Here is a 22219-nt window from a genome sequence, read left to right as displayed (position 1 = left end):
ACAGCAGTGAATACCAGGGAATACTAGTTTGGCTTTATGATAAATTGTTATTGTCTTATTTTCTACTAGTGGTTTCAGCCCGTTAAAATAACGGGCGCTAGAAGATATGTGGTGAATTTTTTTAAATAACTCACTTTTTTAAAATATTTCTTTTTTGTGGGGGGGGGGAGGGTTAGAAAATCCACCAACCTGGTTTCCCAGTCCTGGAGTCAACTAAAACGAAATGCAACTTCTTCCAAGAGTTGAGCAAAGCTCCCCAACCCCAGCAACATTCTGCTTAACTGAGCAATGATTAGGAAAGGGTTAAGAAGCCTGCTCTGTGCACCTTTGGCTCCAGCGGCACACCCCCTCCAGCCAGGAATGAACGGAGTGGCCGGATTCCGGACTGGCCCCGGCTTTTCAGCTTTTTTTTTCCCCCAGGCTTTTCAGGGTGGGGAGGAGAAGGGGAAGAGGCTGCTGCCTCCGTAGCTTCCTTAAGAGTTTTTGCAGCCTGCCTTTTAGAGGAAGAGACAGAGGGGGGGGGTGCTATGGATTTTGTTCCTTTTTTAAAAAAACCCGGGTGCCTAACGACTGGGCGCGCGCCCTGCCGTTGCTAACCAACTCCGCGGCCCTAGCAACAGAAGGCCGCTCTCCACCGCACCGGCCCCGGCTTTTCAGCTTTTTTTCCAGGCTTTTCACGGTGGGGAGGAGAAGGGGAAGAGGCTGCTGCCTCCGCAGCTTCCTTAAGAGTTTTTGCAGCCTGCCTTTTAGAGGAAGAGACAGAGGGGGGGTGCTGTGGATTGCGGCACCGGGAAGGTAGAAGGGGGTGTGGCAACGGGGCGATTGCCAGGTGAGTCACGCTGCTCCAAGTTTCCTTCTTTTCTCCAAGAATACTCAATAGTTGTTTGAGACTGCGCAGGGGCTGCAGCCGCGAGCCCGACCGGCCAGGGGGCCGAAGAGGAGGCGCCACAGGTACATTGCAATGCCTCCCTGCAAAAGGGAGCAAGCGAGTTCGCCCCTCGGGCTCCTCCGCTGCTGGTGCTGCTACCTCAGGAAGAAAAATCACGGGAAAAGGGGTTGGGGAAACACGGCAGCCCTGCCCTGAGTGGCTCCGAAGGGGGGGGGAGAGATCCAGCCAGGGACCCCTCTTGCTCGCCGTCGGAGACGGAGGAACAGGAAAAGGAGCCGCGTTTCCCCCGAGGAAGCGGGCTTGGAAGCGGCGCCGGAGAGTGCGCAGGATCGCGGGCTGAAGGGGAGAGGGAGAGAGCTGCTGCTGCGTGGCTTTGGCGCCTTCTTCCCACCCACCCCGCCAGCCTCCCTCTCCCAGCAGGGCAAACCATTGCCCCCCCCCACGCTCCCGCTCTTTGCAAGGCCTGGGGCTCTTGTTTTAGCGGCGGCAGCGGCAGCGTGACCTTCCTCTTCGGCCTCCCCTCTCTTTTGGAGCCCAGCGTTCCATTTCAACCGCCCCCTTCAACTGCCGCCGCTGCTCCCGGCCCGATGTCTCTCCATCCAATCCTTGTGTCCCTGGGGCACATGCTCAGTAGCGCAAACCCAGAGACACACGGACTGGACGCAGAGACACTTGCATTTTATATATATAGATGGATCTTTTTTATAGATACCATTTAGAAATATGAATAACTAGCTGGCCCAGCCACGCGTTGCGGTGGCTTTTTATGTGAAATGGAAAAGGAAGATCTATATATATATAAATGTAAACTGTCCATGCCCACAGCTTCTCCCGTTGAATTTCCGCCTGCCTCCTCTCCGTCTTTCCCCCAGTTTCTGACTGCCTCCACACAGCTTCTCCCGTTGAATTTCCGCCTGCCTCCTCTTTGTATTTCCTCCATTTCTGACTGCGTTGCTGTCAGGTTTTTTGCTTTTTTAAAAAAATTATTGTATTTGTAAATTGGATGTTTTTGGCTTTTTTTGTACCTTTGTTTTTTGCATTGCTGCTGTGGCTCATTCTGGCTCATCCCTGGTGTCTCCCTCCTGATCCCAAGAGTATTCTGGAAGCTCCCGTTTCCGTTCTTCCCTGTCTCTGCATCCAGGCGATTTATTTGGGGGCTGCGCGTTCTTGTTTTGCTTTACAGTCTGCAACAGTCTGCTAAGCTGTGGCGGCCATTTTAGGTGAGGGCACTCGCGGCAGCCATTTTAGGTGAGGGCACTCAGGACACTTTGTACTGTACATGAAGCTGCGGCGGCCATATTTCGTGATGGCACTCGGAACCTTTATTACTGTTCCATCTGCTCTCCTTTCCTTCGGCTCCCGTTTCCGTTCTTCCCTGTCCCTCCACCTCACCAGGGCCCCCCAGGCCTTTTCTGTAAGGTCTCGCCCCACTTCCCGTCTCCCCCATGGCCTGTGGGGCTCAGCCTGGGCTCCCTCAGCGAGGCCCAGCTGGGCCAGATCCAGGGAGACGCGGGCCTGCTGGGCCCTGACGAGGTAGAGGTTATTTATGGCCTTGGGAGTTGGGCAGCGGGAGGGCGGAAATATCAGAGAGGTGTTTGAGGCGGCAGCAGAAAGTCGCTGCCTTGTCGCTGCCTCGGGTGCTTGCAGACGGCAGTTGTAAAATGGCGGACGGGGCATTGTTGCTCTGGCCAGGTCTGATGACATTGACGGGCCATCTGCCTTTCTATTGGATGCTGTTGGAGTCCTCAATGCTTTTCCTGCTGATGTATAATGCGTGCGCCATTTTTTTGCCTTTATTCTATATTTTAGGCATGACAGGTGTGGTTTTTTTGAATTTTTATGATGCCAGATCCTTCCTTGATGGTCATGTTACGCTTTGTACTAATTTGATGCGCTTTGGTCCAGCAGTTACGGAGAACATTGGTGTCCGCCACGCACACAATGGGAACGAACACACACACACACACACACACACACACACATATATATATGTGGTACAGAAATGTTTCAAAGAAATAAATAGTGGTAACCATCAATAATTCATGAGATTATGATCCATGATTCTGCATGCCCTCCGAGGTCTTTCGAAGAGGCCCAGCTACTTCCAGAGGTTCACCAGACCCCTCTATAGTGATTTCTGATATTTAGTGAATTCTCTCGTATTGAAGACTGTCTTATCCCCTGGTCGGGATAGCTTTGATGAAGACTGCTGGCTCTGCTCCTTATTTTAGTTTTGTCCATTTTGCTGATTTTTTAAATGGAATTCTTATGTTTGTTGTTAAAAACAATGACCCTTCTGACTCCAGTTTGGATTAGATTTTCTTCAAAGAATGTATTGAGGGGAGCCATGGAAAGGTTATCTACAAAATGATGCTCGGTAGTATGTTGCACATAAAATATGACGACGAACACCCTTCAAGCATTTACAGTAAAAGAAAAAGAAAAAAGGAGACTTACCTCAACCTCTCTCTCAGTAAGTGGAGGAGAGCTGCAATAAAATGTGAAACTAAGTTATAAAGTTTGCCAGCGCAGAAAAACTGTCATTAGGAACCATAGAAGCCCCACTGGTGCATATGGTGGATTTTCCTATGGCTCTAGCCCTGGGGCATTGGGTGATTACTTCCCCAGTGAGATCAGAATGGAATAAGCCTCACTTCACAGTGAGCACCAGGCTTCCCTACTACTGTACTTAGATAAGGAAAAACAAGATCTGCAGCTGCCTACCCTGTATTAAATGCAGGTCTACTTTGGTCCTAAGTGTGCTGTATGTTCCTTGGCAAATGCAAAATTATTAGACTCTCAAGATCCAAGGTAATGTTTTTATAATGTTAATTTATTGTCACAGCATTGTGCTATATAAACACCACAAAGGCTGCTTCACTTCCTGTATTGGTGTAAAAGATAACACAATTCTGAAGAAGTTGGCAGGCCTAATATACTGTGGTCTTGTTTCTTACAAAGACTGAAGTGAAGAGGAAATATAATTTCCTTAATTTGGCCAGAAAGACTCAGTAAGCATGATGCAAGGTCATTTATATTCTGAGCTGCTTGACCAAGTATAGTTTATGCTTAACGGAAGTTTTCCTTGCTACCAAACATATAAAAGCACATGAACTCATTCCCAAGAGAAGGTATCCTAAATAACCTATCCTAAGTAAAGTATAGCTTAAGTTAGTTTCTGATTACAACTTTGCATTACAATTTAGATACTACTAATTCAAATGCATAGATTTTTCTTATTTGTTAGATCTTCATTCCACTTTCCTTAGACGAACTCAGGGTGGGATATTTAACTTTCCCCACATTTTATCATTACAACAATCCTGTGAAGTAGGTCAGGATGGAAGAGCGCAACTGGAGTTTTAGAGCTTACTTGGGATTTGAATATCCACCACTGTAGTCCAGCACTAACTATAACACCATGTCCAGGGCATAAATGGAGAGAGAACACTTACACATTGCCTTTTTGAATCTAATGCACTTAAGTATCTCTTCCACAAAGCATTCGGGTGACATTGTGAGTATCAGCACAGACTGGTTTACCTTCCTGGAAGAGAGGTGTGCACGCGGAGTTTTCGTAAAAGAGTGTCAGGAATGTTGGGCATCACCTCACACCTACTTTTCGCCTCTTCCTCCTCTGATGAGAAAGGCACTGGTGAAGACCCTGAAGAAGAGTTCAGAACTTTAAAAAAATTATTATCATTATCATTATTGCCAACACCACCACTTCTACTACTATTGCTACTACTATTCTATTGCTTCAGTAATGCATCGTGAACTAAAGTAGTTTAACACATTACTAAACTTTGTACTCTGATGGGCCTAATCAGAGGTGGATTTGGGGGAGCACAGCTGTTTTGGTTGAATTGGGCATGGAACCTCAGGGATGCCACAGGGGGCACAGCAACTATGATTTACAATGAAGTGAGGGGCATCAAATTTTGGCATTGCACAGGGTGTCATTGACCCCAAGATCTGCCACTGGCCTAATGTTTGAAGGGGATGAAGAAAAGGTATATTCCACATTCTGCCATAATAAACCAGTATGGGAATAGGGCTAATCGGAAAATTCAGCAAAGGCACTACTGACTGAAGGTAAAATCCAGCTATTCAATGTGATTATCACCTAGCATTTCAATACTGTCTTATCAATAATTAAGTGGAACCAACTTTCCTCTGTCTGGAAAGTGACAACTGGGATACAACTTATATTGCTAGTGTCTGTTGACAATAGTTTTACTGACTTAAAAAAGGCCGAGATTTCAAGCACATTGTACTAAATGGGATCCATTGTGATGGATGCAATAATTTCCGCATACAACAATGTGCTCTTTTCGCTCCCATACCCACACAAGAAGTCACATATGGTGTGGTCTTCAGTGGTGTATTCTAGCAAGAGGTCTCTGTTAAAAAAAAACAACCCACTGTTGTGGCCCCCTCCCTCCTAACCACAAATACATTTCCCATAAATTTTTTATCATATTTCACCTCTCTCCTGTTCAGCAGCTTCACTTAGGTCAGGGAGCTTAAGTCCAATTAAATTTTGATTCCGCATCAATTTGTGCTCCTGATTAGGTAGAAAAGAACTGCATTAATTCTTCACAAGAAATAACAAGCTCAGTGATATAATTATATAGTACATGGACAAAGATGGTGGTAATCAAGTTGCTGGGTTTTGCAACATGTCACCAATAAATTTACACTGCACCCTTTAGCATAACAAATTTCCAGTCACTAAATCTAGAAATAACGGATTTAGACTTAGTCATGCTTAGAGTAATTACTCAAATGGGATTCAAGTTAACTTTAGTCCCATTGATCTTAATGGATCTATCATAAGTATAACTAAGTATAGGGATCCAACCCAATACAGTGGTACCATGGTTTACTAACTTAATCTGTTCCAGAAGTGTGTTCTGAAACCAAAGCGTTCTTAAACCAAGACGTGCTTTCCCATAGCAGTGGGGGACTCAATTTACAAATGGAACACACTCAACAGGAAGCAAAACATGTTCTGCTTCCAAGGCAAAGTTCACAAACCAAAACACCTACTTCCGGGTTTGCAGCATTCTTAATCCAAGTTATTCATAAACTAAGCTGTTCTTAAACCAAGGTACCACTGTACCAGGCAAGCACACTTGATAAAGGTAAAAGTAAAGGGACCCCTGACCATTAGGTCCAGTCGTGTCCAACTCTGGGGTTGGGGCGCTCATCTCGCGTTACTGGCCGAGGGAGCTGGCGTACAGCTTCTGGGTCATGTGGCCAGCATGACTAAGCCACTTCTGGCAAACCAGAGCAGCGCATGGAAACGCCGTTTACCTTCCCGCCGGAGCGGTACATATTTATCTACTTGCATTTTGACATGCTTTTGAACTGCTAGGTGGGCAGAAGCTGGGACCGAGCAACGGGAGCTCACCCTGTCGCGGGAATTCGACCTTCTTATCAGCAAGCCCTAGGATCAGTGGTTTAACCCATGGCACCACCCGCGTGATAAAAGGGTACCACAAAAGTGCTTGGCAAGTTTTGAAAAAAACAAGAATTCATGCTCATTGAGAATTAGAAGACTTTTGTGATGCACAGCTGTAGAATCTGGTGTATGCCAAGAAATACTGAATACTGTATAATTATTTGTACTTATATAAACTATATCTTATCTCCTGGTGGGAAAAACACATTTTATGAAAATAAAACTTTTAAAAATATATATTTTTAAACCCTATTGGAAAGTTTCTTGCTGGAAACAGACTTCTCTTCTTCTCTACTCCATTACATTTGATCCAGTTAATAAACTGCTAACATTGTATAAGAGTCAGGAAAACTATTGCTTCTTTGCTGCCAGAGCATAGCTCTCCAGTCATGGTTCTGCCTGAATTTCTTTTCTCCTTTATGCGTGTAGACCATTTGAGCTACACAGAAGTAACCAGTTGTCTTGAGGGCTGCAGATAACAATGCGATGTGATGTGCCTTGTCCTGGGAAAGAAGTGTTGAAAGCAGCAAGAAACAGGACACAAAAGAAAAGGAAGCGCATGAACAGCAGAAAGACTTGAAGCAATGTTTAAGATGATTTGTTGATATAGCTTCAGGAAGGAAAGGTTTTTCTGGATGTGAAGAAATCTCCTAAGAGACCAAAAGTAGCTTATTTAATTCCTAAATACTACTTTGAAAGATGACAGGACAGTTCATCAGCTTCTTCCTGTTTACATATTGTGTACTTTATTGGAGACCGAAGTACCTCTGCACTGTATTTTACAATCACCTTTAAGCGGTAAGCTTTTGTTTCACTAAAAGGCAAAAGACAGCTTTCTAATTTAACATCAAAGCTGCACAGCTGAAGAGCTAATTATACAGGGAAAAGAATGTGTCAGTTTAGATATGTAATTCTGGTGTAGAGTTGGAACACATTTTAATAAATGAATTTACCAAAATTAAAAATAAATCCACAGGAACAGCGCCCCCTCAATCCAACTGATAATCAAAATATTCAGTCACAGTGTCCTCTTACTTACAGGTCATATCCGACAGGGATCCTTTGTTACTTCTTATATGTGCCTAAAAGGAGGTCCATGAACTGTGGTGACAATGTTCAAAGGATCTCTGTGCTTCTTCCCCATAAAAAAATAAGTGCCTAGCTCTCACAATCCAGTAGATAAGCTTAATGAAAATGAAGTAATGTTAAAGTTTTTGAGACAAGAGTTGTGGGTGGTAGGTGTTTCTAATGATCAAGAGATAGAGATGCTCACAATCTGCTGTTGACTCTTTTCTAAAGACTTCAACTTTTGCTTAACTAGAAGCACAGCAATGTGATAAGCCCCAACTCACCTTATTCTACCTTTGAAATGTGGTCCTTGGTGTAATGAACTAGAAAACAATTCTTCATTTCCCAATACTTCAAAATGCAAGGTTCTACTCTTATTTGATCAAAGCCCAATCCTGTTATATCACACAGTTTTGGAACAACAACAAAAGACTAAAATAAAATCCTGCTGATTTATAAAAACTCACCTCTCTGAGCTTTGTCAATTTCTGCATTCTTACTGGTTGAACTTGTATTTGGAGGTCTTTGAAGGCTGACTGTTTAGTCGATATGTTGTTGGGTTTATTGTTAATGGCAAAGTGTCTATCATCTTCAGATGGACATTTAAAAGGTACCTTTTCTATATTACCAGGTTCTGCGTGATCCCACGACACAGCTCGTAATAGAGGAGGGCGGGAACCAGGTGTATTAAGTTCTGTTTTACAAGAAACTTTTGAATCCTTCGATAATGGTGCTACTGATCCCTTTAACTTTGGGTCCATGGTAAATATCCCTGGTCCTGGTAAATGGCCTTGGAAAGGAGAATCATTTTCTTTTGTTTTTTTAGGGTTTAGTTTCTGAAGTTTGTTTTCACAGGTGCTTGGGCTGGTATTTAGAGATACTCTGCCAGTGTCATAACCTGAAGTACAGGATCTGGGTAGATTATCCATAGGCTTATGTGGATCAAAGTTCTCCTTTTGTTCTGTCAGCTTCTTTGGATTTTCCAAAGCAGTTGTATGTGTAACTGGTTTTTCCTGAGAAAGTTTTCTTTGATCATTCTCATTTCGATCAGTTAATCCTTTTGTGGCATTCTAAAAATTAAAAATAATCAAAGAAATAGTATAATGAGTTTGTTTACACATAACACTAGGCCAAACTATAGATTAGTGCAAATGCGCAACTATGCAGGTTCCTGGAGAGACTGTGGCCCCTGCACGCCTTTCTTTTGTTCTCCTGCTGCCTCTCTGCTCTGAGCTAAGCCATAGTTTAGCATAGCATGTTGTTCAATCCTGAGCTCATTGTCAGAATTGCACAAATAAAAGTCCTTATTCAATAAACATTTACACTGAGCCAGTAGAAGATTCAGGCCCAAAAGTGATTAGATTATTTTTAGGAGACAATATGGGGATGCAGTACCGGTTAAGCACATGTTCTCCCATTGATAAAGCCCCCCAACACACACACACTGGAAAACACATTTTCTTGCCAAGGTAATGTGTTGTTATCCTGATGGATTGTATGCAACTCAACTCAACTCAACTCATTTTATTTCGGCTTTAAGCCTATATACATAACCAGAAACAGAAACAGAACAGCACAGTCTGTATGCAGTGGTCAACAATAGTCAGCATTAGAGCATTCTTACCTGCAGTGGAGGCACTGAACCCAAAGCAGATGCACATATATCGGAACCTACAAATGAAAAACAGGTGATGAAGCTTCCACCACATACTGTAACATGTCATAGTTAGCTCTAAACTCAGTGGCCATATGGCTACTACAGGCAGAAAAGAGTGCTATTCCTGTTAACAAAAGTCCTGAACAATTCAACACACCCCTAGCTTATAGGACTTCTGCTATACAGGTAATCACTACTGCTTCATAGAACGTGTCAGCCCATATGAACCTCTCTAGTACTTCAAAAATGTCTAATCAGGTTCTGCTGTGGATTCCTTCTTATGAGAAGATTTACCCATTGCAGCCTAACAGGATTTATATACCATTTAATCATTAAACCGTGTAAGCGGTTTACAAAAAATATACATTAAAAATACCAATAAAACCTCTGCTAGGTTTAATAAGCCTAGAGGGTGCATACAGCTGCCAGCACATTGTCCACCTTGCCATTGAATTTCCTTCCATGAGAGCTCATACTGCCTCTGCCCTGCTGACTTATCATAAGGCAGGTAAAATCTGTTTCATATAGGATAGAGTGGGCATTGTCTTAAAGGACAGCCAAAAATCTTTTAACAGAACAATACTACCTTAGAAGTGGGAGGTGCCATGGGGCCATATGGCCAGCTCTAAAGCCTGTCAGGTTTGCACCTGCAGGGCAAAGAGAAAGACTCTCTTGGTGGGCAGGTGAGTGGGTAAGTGGGTGACAAAGGGGTGACACACCCTGCTTTTTTGATTCCTAGAAGCATCTGTCTGAACACTGTTGGGTGCTGGACTAGATACAGCTTAGATCTGATCAAGCTTCTTCTCATATTTACATCACATTTTGCTGTAAAACATTCCATATTCATTTACCCAGTAAGATTTCTAGCCTACAATTTATGGGGGGGGGGGGAATGTTACAAGTTCTTATAATGCCCAAACGTCTACGGCTGCTCAACTAATATGTATATAATTTGAACATGCAACATTAATTTTACCTGTTGGACTTGGAAGAGTGAAAGAGTTGTTCCGAGAGGCAGCAGGTGAAACATTAGGGCTAAGTGCTGGGGATATAGCTGCATTAAAGTTATACACAACAATGAATAGTTATTTTGAGTGGTTAGTTCTCATTTTCTGGTTTTAAGCAAGAAGACAATTAAATCTGCAGCAGATAATGAGCAGGGCACCATGCTTTGCTGAGTGATGTCACAGAAGAGTGCTATATGTACACAAACACTGATAGAAGCATGTTGGGGTTGGGCTACTTTGCATGACTTTATGAACATGGGAGTGAAGATGTTAGTACAGCTAACATGAGGAAAAACTGAAAGACATGTGCATCTTTAAAATCTATGAATGATGCCAAGAATAAGCTGGCAAAAACCTTTTGGCACCTTATATGCCATAATATATATTTGCCTTTATGGTACCACAGGCCTCTTACATTAAAATGACCTTTGCTAATTTGTTATGGTAAAACACACATTGCACACAGGCTAATACTGGGTTCCATTTGCATAATTTCAAGGTTAAGGTAAAGGTAAAGGACCACTGGACGGTTAAGTCCAGTCAAAGGCGACTATGGGGTTGCAGTGCTCATCTCGCTTTCAGGCCGAGGGAGCTGGAGTTTGTCCACAGACAGCTTAACGGGACACTGTGACACAAACCAGAACTCATGGAAACGCCATTTACCTTCCCACTGGAGCGGTACCTATTTATCTACTTGCATTGGCATGCTTTCGAACTGCTAGGTTGGCAGGAGCTGGGACCGAGCAACGGGAGCTCACTCCGTTGCGGAGATTCAAACTGCTGACCTTCTAATTGGCAAGCCCAAGAGGCTCAGTGGTTTAGACCATAGCGCCACCCGCATCCCTAATTTCAAGGTATGGAATTTTAAAACATGTACCTGTGGGAGACTCTGAAAGGCTGCTTCTTGATTTCCTTCCTCTTCGTGTGAGGAACCTCTCACTCACCCTCTTTGCTTCTTCTAACAATTCGAGATTCTTCTTTTTATCTTCATCAGATATTTTAACATCTGGCAGCTGGTCATTCACCAAGTCAATTACATTACCTCTGTTATCTAAATGGAAAAGTATTCAAAGTACCCAGTTGTATCATGTAACAGCATTTGAAGTCTTTCATCTCTTGGTGTGCTATATACCGGTAGGTCAGATTTTATTCAACATACTGCCATCTAATTACACACTGAGTAAAATGCTGAATTTATGGAAACCCTGTGATGTAGCTGAGCTCTAATGAAACTTGGACTTGCTGCAATGGTGACACAATGGTGCGCTATATTCCCCACACATTACAATCTTTGTGTTAAATAGTACAGTATATGCAGCTATTGCAGCTTTGCCAAGGAGTCATGCTAACCACAGAAGTGCATATTAGGTGTGAGCAGCTGACCTAAGGCAGAATTCCACATCTGGCAATTGAATCAGATGTAAGTAGCTTTGCCCTAAACCCCCTGAACCCTTGATAGATAAAATGCAGGATTGCACTGATCCATGCAGTGCTCACTAGGATATCAGAAGCCTGAGGATTTTATTTTATTTTATTTGCATTTCTCCCCTCTCCCCCTCCCCCTAATCTTGTACAGAGTTTGAGTATCTTAAATCAAGCATATAAACAAGTTTTCATACCATTGCAATGTTGCGTATTGAATGATGGTACAATCATTAAAATCTCTACAGGGCAGATAGGCAACTCCACATTTTCATCAAGCAATACTCAAAGTTTTGCCAACATATGTGTGTGTGTGTGTGTGTGTGTGTGTGTGTTTCTTACCCACAGATGTCAGTGAGCTAGCTGATGTCCTAGCATTTCTGTGAGAATGCCGCAGATGAGGACTAACAGGTCTGGAGGGGGAAAGAAAAGGGGGGAAAATGAGCTATATTAAAACTAAAGTAGCATTATATAAATCAGTTTATAAAAGTATTAAAACTAAATTTATATGATAGAATTTTGTGTACACACACACAAACATTTAAAACAAAAACACCACACATTAAATTCACAAACTAGTTTGGCCTTTAGCTAATGTGAATTTGGAAAGGCACACTTGCCAAGGTAGCATCCTACTCTGCACTGAAATAGCTCCTTTGGGACTTCCCCTAGAGTTATGAGAGAAGTGCTTCCTGTATGGGAGCTGGACAAAAACCAGCAAAATAGGATCAATTTTCACATCATGTGTAAATCCCCAATAAATCTTCTCTCATCTTGAATATGAAAATTTCTCATTAAATTCACCTCAGTTTTATTTTGTGTGAACAAAAATTATGTTGCAACAATTGTTCTAGAAAATTTTAGAAAATAACTTATGTTGTGTTAAATGTTTCCCATGCCATGCTAATAACAAGATGGGAGCCAGATACTGCAGCCCCGGACTGACTGTCAACATCTCCATTCCAAGCTGAGAGTTTGTGACTAATGTCTAGCTGATACATTTGTATGAGCTGAGCTACCTCTATCAGTAGGTCAGGATGGTTGGGATTGGGGAAGGTGTGCCAGCCTACACTGAATGTTCAGGAATTAACCCCTTGGCTACTTTGCTACTCAACACAATAAAAATAGTGCTTGAAGTATAGTTCTTCTCAAAGTCGTCAAAAATATGTCCTCCCATTACGCATTTAGGATCATTCTATATAACTTGAATGTACAAGATAAGACAAACTAGGATGATAATTGGGCACATCCCAACCTCCCCCCCCCAAAAAAAAAGAGAGTTCTGGTTTGTTGTTGCTCTTTTAATTAGCAGTTTACTGAAATTTCCCATCATCTTTAAACAGCAGTAAGTCCTAATACACCTTTAAAAACCCCCCACAAACTTGAAATCAAGTGTTAGAAAGTTAATCTATTTATTGTTAGCAATTTGGTCTCTGGCAATTCATTGGCAGTCGTTTTCGGTCTTCATCCAGGTAAGTAAGCAAAACTATGCAAGCAAGCAATCAAAAGGAGGAAAAAAGAGAAAGAGGAACACAACAAGGAAGGGGAAGAGAAGGGAAGTGGTAGCTATATTGTAACTGGGCAAGCTGCCAGGTAAGACAGCTGTTCCTTTGGGGCACTGTAGTTGTCAAAAGGTTTCAATGCTGAAATATTTATTGCGTAAGTATACATCCTCTAACCAAAGACTGCAGGATTTAGCCCACATGCCTGAGAACATCCATATATTCCTACTTTAAATCCAATAATTTTAAGAATAATTAATGATGATGATGATGATGATAATAATAATAATAATAGTTTATACCCCGCCCATCTGCCTGGGTTTCCCCAGCCACTTTGGGCGGCTCCCAACAAAATATTAAAAACACGATAAAACATCAAACATTACAAACTGCCCTAAACAGGGCTGCCATTAGATGTCTTCTAAAAAGTTAAACTTTTTATTTTTGAAAGCCCTCTATATTTACTTTGTTTCATGCACCTCACTCTACAAAGTAGCTCCACATGAAGTGGATAAATCGGCATACTCTGGTGGTTTGCTTGTTACATGTATCCAGGGCAACAGTTCTGTGTCCAATTGTTCAAATCTAGACTTCATTAAAAAAAAGAGATTTACGCAAATGTCCACATGAGATTGGCCCCAACAATATAATTTTCTGGAGGAATGCACTTTCCAATCTATCCTTACAAGCATGTATATATTAGAATGCTACAAAGTTATAGAGGCAAGAGGCAGGCAAACAAACAAACAAACAAACAAACAAAGCATGCAGAAAGGTCAAATCAGTTTATAGCAAATAATGCAGAGAAGGCATTCCTGACATATACAGCTCAGCATGTAGAGCCAGACAGATCAATGGCCATGCTTTCCAACGCTGATGGGAGTTGGAGTCCAACAACGTATGGGGATTGTGCATGTTCCTTATTTACTTATGGCAGAATAGAAATCAAATTGTGTGTGCTTATTTATGTATTACCTGAAAGCTAGATTTTTTTCTCTTTCTGTATCTGATGTGACTATGTTTTCTGGAAGAACGATAGAAGGTGCGTTGCATGTTGCTGCTTCAACAGGGGACTCCTGAATGGTTTGTGACAAAAAATATATTTTGAAAACTTAACTTGGAATATAGAAATATACCACAGGATAATTGCAATGGAATAAACATATCAACTTATTTTTACATGAAATTCTAGGCCTAATATCTTTATTTAATTTTGTTGTTGAGGTATTATGGCATGCACACGTTTCATGAGAACTCTTCCCATGTACATCCAGTGATTTCAACCCAATATCAAGGTGTGGCTAACCATTCTAGCTCACATACTTTTGCTCTTCACCCTCTAGAGTCACAAACAGCCATGGCATCCTCTGCCTGTTCCTGTGGAATGGAGGAACTGGCAGAGTCAATCTGAATGTTTACCTTTTTATACAACTACCAAGGACATATAATGGCTTTTTCTAGGTAATAATACATAGTGCAGTGGGAAACAGGAAACCCTTAGATGTTGCTGACTAAACGAACTTCCAAATAAGCAGCAGCAAGCAGCTGAAAAAGGGACTACTCCCCAGGCTCTCACAGCATTAGTTTCTTATGGTGAACAATTACCGTTGTTCTGTACCTGACAACACTTTAAAGACACACAACTGCATGCAAGATGGAGCAAAGTCAAGATCTCTTTGACCTACACTGTATGCCTTCCATTAGACTGATCACTAGAATTCACACACGTGGGCTGTTTATCTTAAACCAGGAAACTAGCCCTCAGCACAAATGTGTAATGGTGTCAGAATGCATGACAAATAACTGCACAGTTCACTGCTGACAACATTTTCCTAGGATGTTGAAAGGAAAAGCAGCGGATGTTTTTATCCAAAGAGTAGAATACTGTGTCCTAGGTTTAAAAGACAATGATAAAAGTAAAACTGAATGTGCCAGATATACATTGGCTTTAAAGTTTTCAACACATCTCAAGAGAACATGATGATCTGTTTTGTGTTGTGTTTTTTTTTATAAAAATGGGCAGTTGATAACATAAATCCTAAAGAAGCAGGCTTGAAAATCATTACGCTTGTTGATTCAGTACTGCATATTAGCAGAAGGTCCCTCTTTTACACATTTTATGCATGTCATCCAAATGATGTGCAAAACATCAAAAATATTTTTGAGGGGAGATTAGAGGGTCAGGAAGTTCTCTGTGAAATCATCAACTGTGTTGACATAGTTGTCTCTGTGAGCGCAATGTGGAGTGTCACATGCTGTTAATATTACCAGAAAGCATGGGTTGATCTTACTGCTAATGCCAAGTAGGGCTAAATCTTTTTCTTTAAAAAAAGCCAAAAAAAAACCACACCCCACAAACCATGCTCAGTCCAACTTTGGTAGCAACTACTACCATTTCTGTTTCACCCCAGCTAGGATGCCATTCATACATTGTCTCAAGCAGCACTAATTGTTGAGGGACTACTTCCAGGGCTGGCCATATAATATGGATAAATATGGGGGGGGGGAGACACAGCAGTCAAAGCTCTTCCAATGTATTTTATAATAGGATTAGTTTTAGAGCCAACATTTGCTAAAAAGTCAAGCAGAACAAATTGCAGAACATCCTAAACTATAACGTCATAACGGCCCATTCTGCTAGGAAGCTGACAGCAGCCCTGAGTACAAGCTAGAAAAGGTGAAATACCGGTACATAATAAAGGTCCAGCCCCACAAATAAGAATATTCAGACAAGAACAATAGTCTTAAGAACTGGAATCAAGATCAATGAGTGGTGATGTAACACCATATTACACTACATCAACTCACATTTTTCATCAGTGTTATATTACATTGAAATGTTAGGATAAATATGCTAAACAGGGCTTTGGTCAGAATCTTGTAATAAATATCGCAAGAACTGCTGCCAATGTCTCATTCTTCCTTCTGTACCATCTAGTAGAACTTACCTTGGGTTCTGACAACATTCCATTCTTTCCCCCTACTTGCTATTAAAATTTAGGTAGTGATGAGAAAGCATAGAACATTGTGATGTCATGGAGTGGGAAAACAAGATTAAATTACATGCCAAAGCATATTTTCATCAAACTCAATGCACAAATTATAGTAAGAAAAAAGAAAAAAAGATAGCTAATGTAAAGCAGCCAGAAGTCACTGAGGATAGCATATTTATAAATGTTGCTTACTTTGATTGGAGAAGGCAAAATGGGGTGCTGTGTCTCTGTTGGCTGTCCCTCATTTTCAGGTAGGGTTGGCATAATGAGCGGTGAAAGATACGCTGGATTGCAGTGTTGACTAAAGAGGCTATGCACTGATGGGAATGTCTGTTTCGAGTTAACCTCTGAAGATAAGCACTGTGGGGCCTTGTGATCCCAAGGCTATAGCAGATGCCAAAAATACAAATTAAACCCATTTAAAGTCCAGGCTGAGATCACTTTATAACAACAAGCAGCAATAAAGTTTAAAGTAACAACTTATGCTTCTCCTTGTGTTTTATTAACTTGGGGTTTTGAAAGGTCTAATGTAACATAGTAAGGACATTAAGATAAACCTTTTCAACATTCCTTGTATTATTGCATGGAAGGCTTCATTGGCAAGCTTTAAAGTGTTCTCATTTCCAATTAAGATAGACCTCCTTGTCAGTCCTTCATGAAACTCTATGCAAAGTCAAGGAATGATTGTGTTGAAATCAGTACTAAAAATGACTTTTTTTGTAAATAACATACATTTGACATGGGTATTGCTCAGTGCACAAAAATGTTTTTGCACACATGCATTTCAGTGATGTGGAAATGAACTTGTCGTTTTTCTGACACACTTTCAATCTTTTTGACTGGCTTGGAAATAAGTGGTTCCTACTATCTGGAACAGAAACCAAAATTTGCATAGCACTGATTGGCTGACTCTTGTGCCAATCACTAATACCATCACCAACCACAGAAGGCCATTGTGCAGGCATAGCAATCTGGTCAAGCCCTCTGCCTTGGTAGGTAATACGCATTACATGATCTATGTCCACTCCCTTCAACATCTACCAGTTGGATTTGGACTGTTGCTCAAAGTTCATACCCATTCATTCAGAGTTCGAGAAACTGTGGACCTCCAAAAGTACAACCCTCATTATCCCCATTCATTGGCAAGGCAGGGGTAGGAGTTGGGGTCCAACAGCAAGGCCACAGGCTCCCCAACTTTACTTTAAATTATGCTCCAGTCTTTTAATCTGGCATTTAAAGGAATTAGAATCCAAAATGAATATTGGTTTATTTGCACACAATATTGTGATTTATCTGGAGAAGCAGCTGAAGAATTACACAGAGTTGTACAGCAGTACAGGAAGAGTGTGTGTTTCAAAACAAACATAGGGAAAAGCCAATTGCTAATATGGCCGAACAGTGAAAACAGGAAGTCAAAGATCACAAGTAAGGTTGGAGATGGAAAGTGTTGGTTTTGTAAAGCCATAAAGGGATATGTATATATTTTGTTATGGGGGGGGGTGCACTAATGCAAAGCAGTTTTGGAACTGCGTGGTTGAAATTATAAGGGAAAGTTTGCAAGCTGAGTTACCATTAGAACACAACTAATATGCTAATTAAATTCTGTAAAAAGTCAGCCTCTAAATTCATATAAGATCCAGATTTTACAGCTTTTGACCACTGCAAAGCTGTTCTATGTCAAAGCAAAGAAAGCAGGATATCATCAGAAAAATCTGAGAACAATTGAGCTTGATTAAAATATTCAACAATGTTAAAAATGGAGTTAATTATCAGGAAGAATTAAACAAATGGAGTCAGTTAACAGCTTTGGTAAAAAGAAAATTCGATATTTCAGGTGTTGGCATGAACTACTACATGTTATTAAAATATATATTTAGTTTAGGAAAAAATAGCTATGAATGGAAAATACAATGAAAATGTTGGCATTTGAAATGTGAGATTAATTTATTCCATTATAACAATGATATTTTTCCTTTTTCATTATTATATATATTTCACGTTAATAAAGTTTGTTTAATGCATCAAAATAATTTTAAAAAATAAAATTAAGCTCCAATCTAAAGTGAATATGGGGCCTTTGCCCCCAGGTTGTGATACACATTTGTGTACACTTTTACAGAGAATGCTCCTAGGACATGCTTCAGACAGTGACTTTCTTTGGAAAGACAATATGCCCTTTTCTGATTCAAACCAAGGGCTGATTGCAAATACTGCAGTCAATGTCAAGCCATCCTGGTGCATAATGTCCTAGAAGTACCTCTTCCCTTATGATCAACTACCTAAAAAGACCCTAAGCATCTCAGGACCAGGATACCACATGGGCGACTTTTTCCCATCCAAACCTAGATATTAGGATTCTTGTTAATTCCCCTTTCCTGGGTCTCTCTGCTGTTTGAGGTGGGGGCAGAACACACTAGAAGAGGGTCTTTTATATTGTGGTGACCAACATACTTGCTGCCTGGAGAAGTTTGCTTGGTGCTGCCACATACGTTTTCATGTCCAGTTAATAACTTCCTTAAAATCCTTCTCCTTGGTTTATTAGATTGATGGGAGACTCTGGCTTTTAAAATGTTCTTCTGTTGAAATAATCTATTTCAGTATTGTATTAATCTTTAAAACATTTAATTATTTTATAAACCACTTTGGTGCACTGAAAAGCAGAATATAAACACTTTAAACAAACAAAACAAAATGCTGAAAGTTATGAGCTCTGTTCAGTAGTAGTTTCTGGATCCATTTTCATCATCATGGGTGATTTGTTTGTTTGTTTGTTTGTCTTGATCCTTTCTATCTCTGTTCCCCTCTCTAGAAACCAAAATGAAACTAATTTTTGAGAAACATGCAGTGTTTTGTGGTTTCTATGGTAGATTTAAGAACTTCCTGACAGAGAGCCTGGGATACCATCTCAGTGTCACAGAGCCTGGGATTTCATTTTTTCCCACTGAAATCAACCCAGAAGTCGTACCTAGAAAACAGTAATTCTGGGCACTATAGCTATGTCTATGTGCTATTCTAAATAGAAAAACCAAACGTTGACAGTTTTTGGTTTTTTTAAGCCAGGCATAGGCCAACTCAGCCCTCCAGATGTTTTGAGACTACAACTCCCACCATCCCTAGCTAACAGGACCAGTGGTCAAGGATGATGGGAATTGTAGTCTCAAAACATCTGGAGGGCCGAGTTTGCCTATGCCTGTTTTAAGCCCTATTACTTCCAGTACACACTCTGCATTCCTTGTCCTAGGAAATATTTAGAGAGACAATATTCCATGCAAATATTTATTATTCTCCATTACGTTTTAGAAGTAGGTTTTAGAAATGGAATCACAGATTCATGAAAGGCGGCTTTTAGGCAACCTGGTCCAACACCGTGCTTAATGCAGGATCTGCAGCGTCCCTGACACAGATGGCTATCCAGCTGCTGCTTAAATGCACAAAGCAGTAAAGGAGAGCCCTCCCACCTTCCTAGGCAGTCTGTTCCACTGTGGAAGAGATCTTAACATTAGGAATTTTTTCCTAACATTTAGCTCGGCCTTCTCCAGTTTGGTGTATTCTAGGAGTTTTGGATTACAACCTCTCATTACCACTAACCATCCAGCATGGGCAATGGTCAGGAATAGCGGTAGTTGTAGTCCAAAACCAGAAGCACCTGATTAGGAAAGGCTGATTTAGGTGAAACTCGATTCCCTCCCATTTCCACCTAGTTCATGCTTTTGGATTTCATGTAGTAGATGATGGGAAGAGATTTCTCTCTCCCTAAGACCAGTGCTGTCAAGTATCCCGTTTTTCCCGGGATTCTCCCTTATTTTAAGCAGTTTCCCGCTGCTCTCCCTTATTTTTTATTTCCCTTAAATTTCCCATTTTTAATGGAAGCAGCTCCTCCCCTGCTGGCCAGGGACTGGGTGGGAAAACCTCGCCTACTTGGAGAGAGAAGCCTCAGCCCTCAAAGCAAGTGGGAGCCGTTTCCCGTGCTTACAGGGGGGTGTATTCCTCTCCCTGCATCAGCCCCTATCCATTGCCACCGAGCCCCTCAGCCGGCCAATAGGGTTAGCTGGCGGGCGGAGCCTGGCTGCCTTTGAGCAGCTGCTGCTTCCTGTCCTGTTTTGATGGGATCAGACAAGAAGACGATGGAGCTTCATCGCGCGGAGCACATGGCTGCCCTCCTCTTTGCTCCGCTCCGAGCCCGAGCCCGCTTGGAGTTTACATTGCTGCTCCGCCCACTTTTGCTTCTGGCTCCGCCCACCACTGACATGTGACTGTCCCCGGGATAGGTGAGACTGCTGATCCCTTATTTTCAAATCCGAAACTTGACAGCTATGCCTAAGACCCTGAAGGGATGTTTATTTATCAAAATCTATAAACCACTTACTTGTAAGAAAACATTTAAGTAAAGTAAAACATGGACATTCCTGATGGAAAATAGCTAAACCAAGTATTTAAAAGCATTTAAAAATGATTAAAATCAAAAGAGATAAAACACATGCAACTTCTACATGCAGTGAAATGTGATGTCCTAAGTGCTAGCCATTCAGTTCTGGGCAAGCTCACAGAACTAGTTTTCCAGAGAAAAACTGTTCATTTCTCACAAACCACAATTCTGAGAGTGTACTGGTTTTTTTGGTAAGCATCTAATTCCAAATTCCTAATTTATTGGAAATTCTGCTTAGAATTTGCCTATTTGTGCAAGACTTACAAAAGCCAATGAATGGATTGGAAGTTTGAGAAACCTGCCCTCAGTTCAACTTTATTCTTCATCTTTTGTAATTCTAAATTCATTTCAGTGTGCCCTTTTAACTTTTCAATTTGTTCTACATGAACTGTGTTTTTATAATAAGATTCTTCTACTTAAAGTGCAGGCTTTTTATGGAAGTATGTCCCTGTCAATGATAAGAGTTTCCCAGGAATAAAACTTTATAAGTATATAGGTCTCCTAGGAATCATTTTTTTTTCTTTCCCAATCATTTCCTGAAAACTTCCCCCACCCCACAAAGATTATTAACTGTACACTGTACAGATGGCACGAGTGCTATAATGTTAGGAGAAATGGTGTTCAAACAAAACAGCATTATAGTGATTACCACGTCTGAGGACTTCAGAATGAAAATTAAACTGGAGTCTTTCCTCCCTTTGCAGAACCTGTTTTCCCATCTGTTCCCTCTTTTCTCTAAACTTTTTTTTAAAAAAATAATAATTCATTCTATTTAGGAAGACATAAAACAAAACACAAACTGGGGAGCCAATAACCCTATAAAATATAAACTGAAATGTAAACTGAAAATTTGACATTCATTTTGCTAGTTTTGATCCAGTTCTCCACTCTGTTAAGGTCACATTGAGTCTGATTTTGTCTTTAGCTGTCCCAGTTGGTGTTAACTGCAAATTCCTACATCCAAGTCTTTTATAAAGATGTTGAACAACAACAGGCCCAGGACAGAATCCTGCGGCACCTTACATGTCACTTTTTTCAAGACGACAAGGAAGCATAAGTGAGCACTCAGTCAACCAGCTACAAATCCACCCAACAGTTATCTCATCCACCACACATTTTACCAGTCTTTCTGCAAGAATATCATGGGGGACTTTGTCAAAAGCCTTACTGAGATCAAGATACACAAAGTCCACAACATTCCTTAATCCACCAAGCTTCTAACTCTATCAAAAAAAGAAAAGAGATTTGTCTGGCACAACTTTTTTTTTAACAAACCCATGCAGAGTTTTAATAATCATTTTAGTAATCCTTCTCTAAGTGCTCACAAGCCAAATGTTTAATTATCTGTTCTAGGACCTTTCTTGGTATCACGTCAAGGTGACTGTTCAGTAGTTACCTAGGTCTTCTTTTTCCTCTTTTTGAAGATGAGAATAACATGTGCCCAGCTCCAGTCTGCAGGAACCTCACCTGTTCTCCAAGAATTCTCAAAGATAATAGGCAGGTGCTCTGAAATTGCACCTGCAGTTTCTTTAGTACCACTGGATGCAGCTCATCAGGCCCTGGAGATTTGAATTCATTTAAAGTTGCTAGGGGTTCCTGTACAAGGTACTACCTCTTCTCCTATTCTGGGCTGCAGTCCCTCCTTGCATTGCTTATTCTGTTATCACCAGTTTGGGCACTGCTTTCCTTTTGGGTGAAGACAGAAAAAAGTAAGTGTTTGAGCAGCAGAGGTGGAGCTAGTCCTTCCTGGGGGTGCTGCAAGTGGCGCACATCCCCAGGGGTGGTGCA

General features: G+C 41.2%; 1 protein-coding gene across 1 annotated transcript in view; it reads right to left on the bottom strand.

The window, feature by feature from the left end:
- The window catches only part of IRAG1 (inositol 1,4,5-triphosphate receptor associated 1), a 42960-nt gene that overhangs the window by 14244 nt on the left and 6497 nt on the right, over positions 1 to 22219 (bottom strand). Inside the window, exons 4-13 of the mRNA XM_033152521.1 lie at positions 16198 to 16389; positions 13988 to 14088; positions 11853 to 11923; positions 10966 to 11139; positions 10058 to 10135; positions 9049 to 9095; positions 7892 to 8494; positions 5378 to 5456; positions 4433 to 4553; positions 3347 to 3377 (exon numbers count right to left, since the gene is read on the bottom strand). Coding sequence (XP_033008412.1) covers positions 3347 to 3377; positions 4433 to 4553; positions 5378 to 5456; positions 7892 to 8494; positions 9049 to 9095; positions 10058 to 10135; positions 10966 to 11139; positions 11853 to 11923; positions 13988 to 14088; positions 16198 to 16269 — 1377 coding nt within the window. The 5' untranslated portion in view covers positions 16270 to 16389. The remainder of the gene's footprint in view (positions 1 to 3346; positions 3378 to 4432; positions 4554 to 5377; positions 5457 to 7891; positions 8495 to 9048; positions 9096 to 10057; positions 10136 to 10965; positions 11140 to 11852; positions 11924 to 13987; positions 14089 to 16197; positions 16390 to 22219) is intronic.

Source organism: Lacerta agilis, chromosome 1 (assembly GCF_009819535.1).
Source record: "Lacerta agilis isolate rLacAgi1 chromosome 1, rLacAgi1.pri, whole genome shotgun sequence".
NCBI classification, from domain to species: domain Eukaryota; kingdom Metazoa; phylum Chordata; class Lepidosauria; order Squamata; family Lacertidae; genus Lacerta; species Lacerta agilis.
This window is presented reverse-complemented; position numbering and strand designations above follow the sequence as displayed.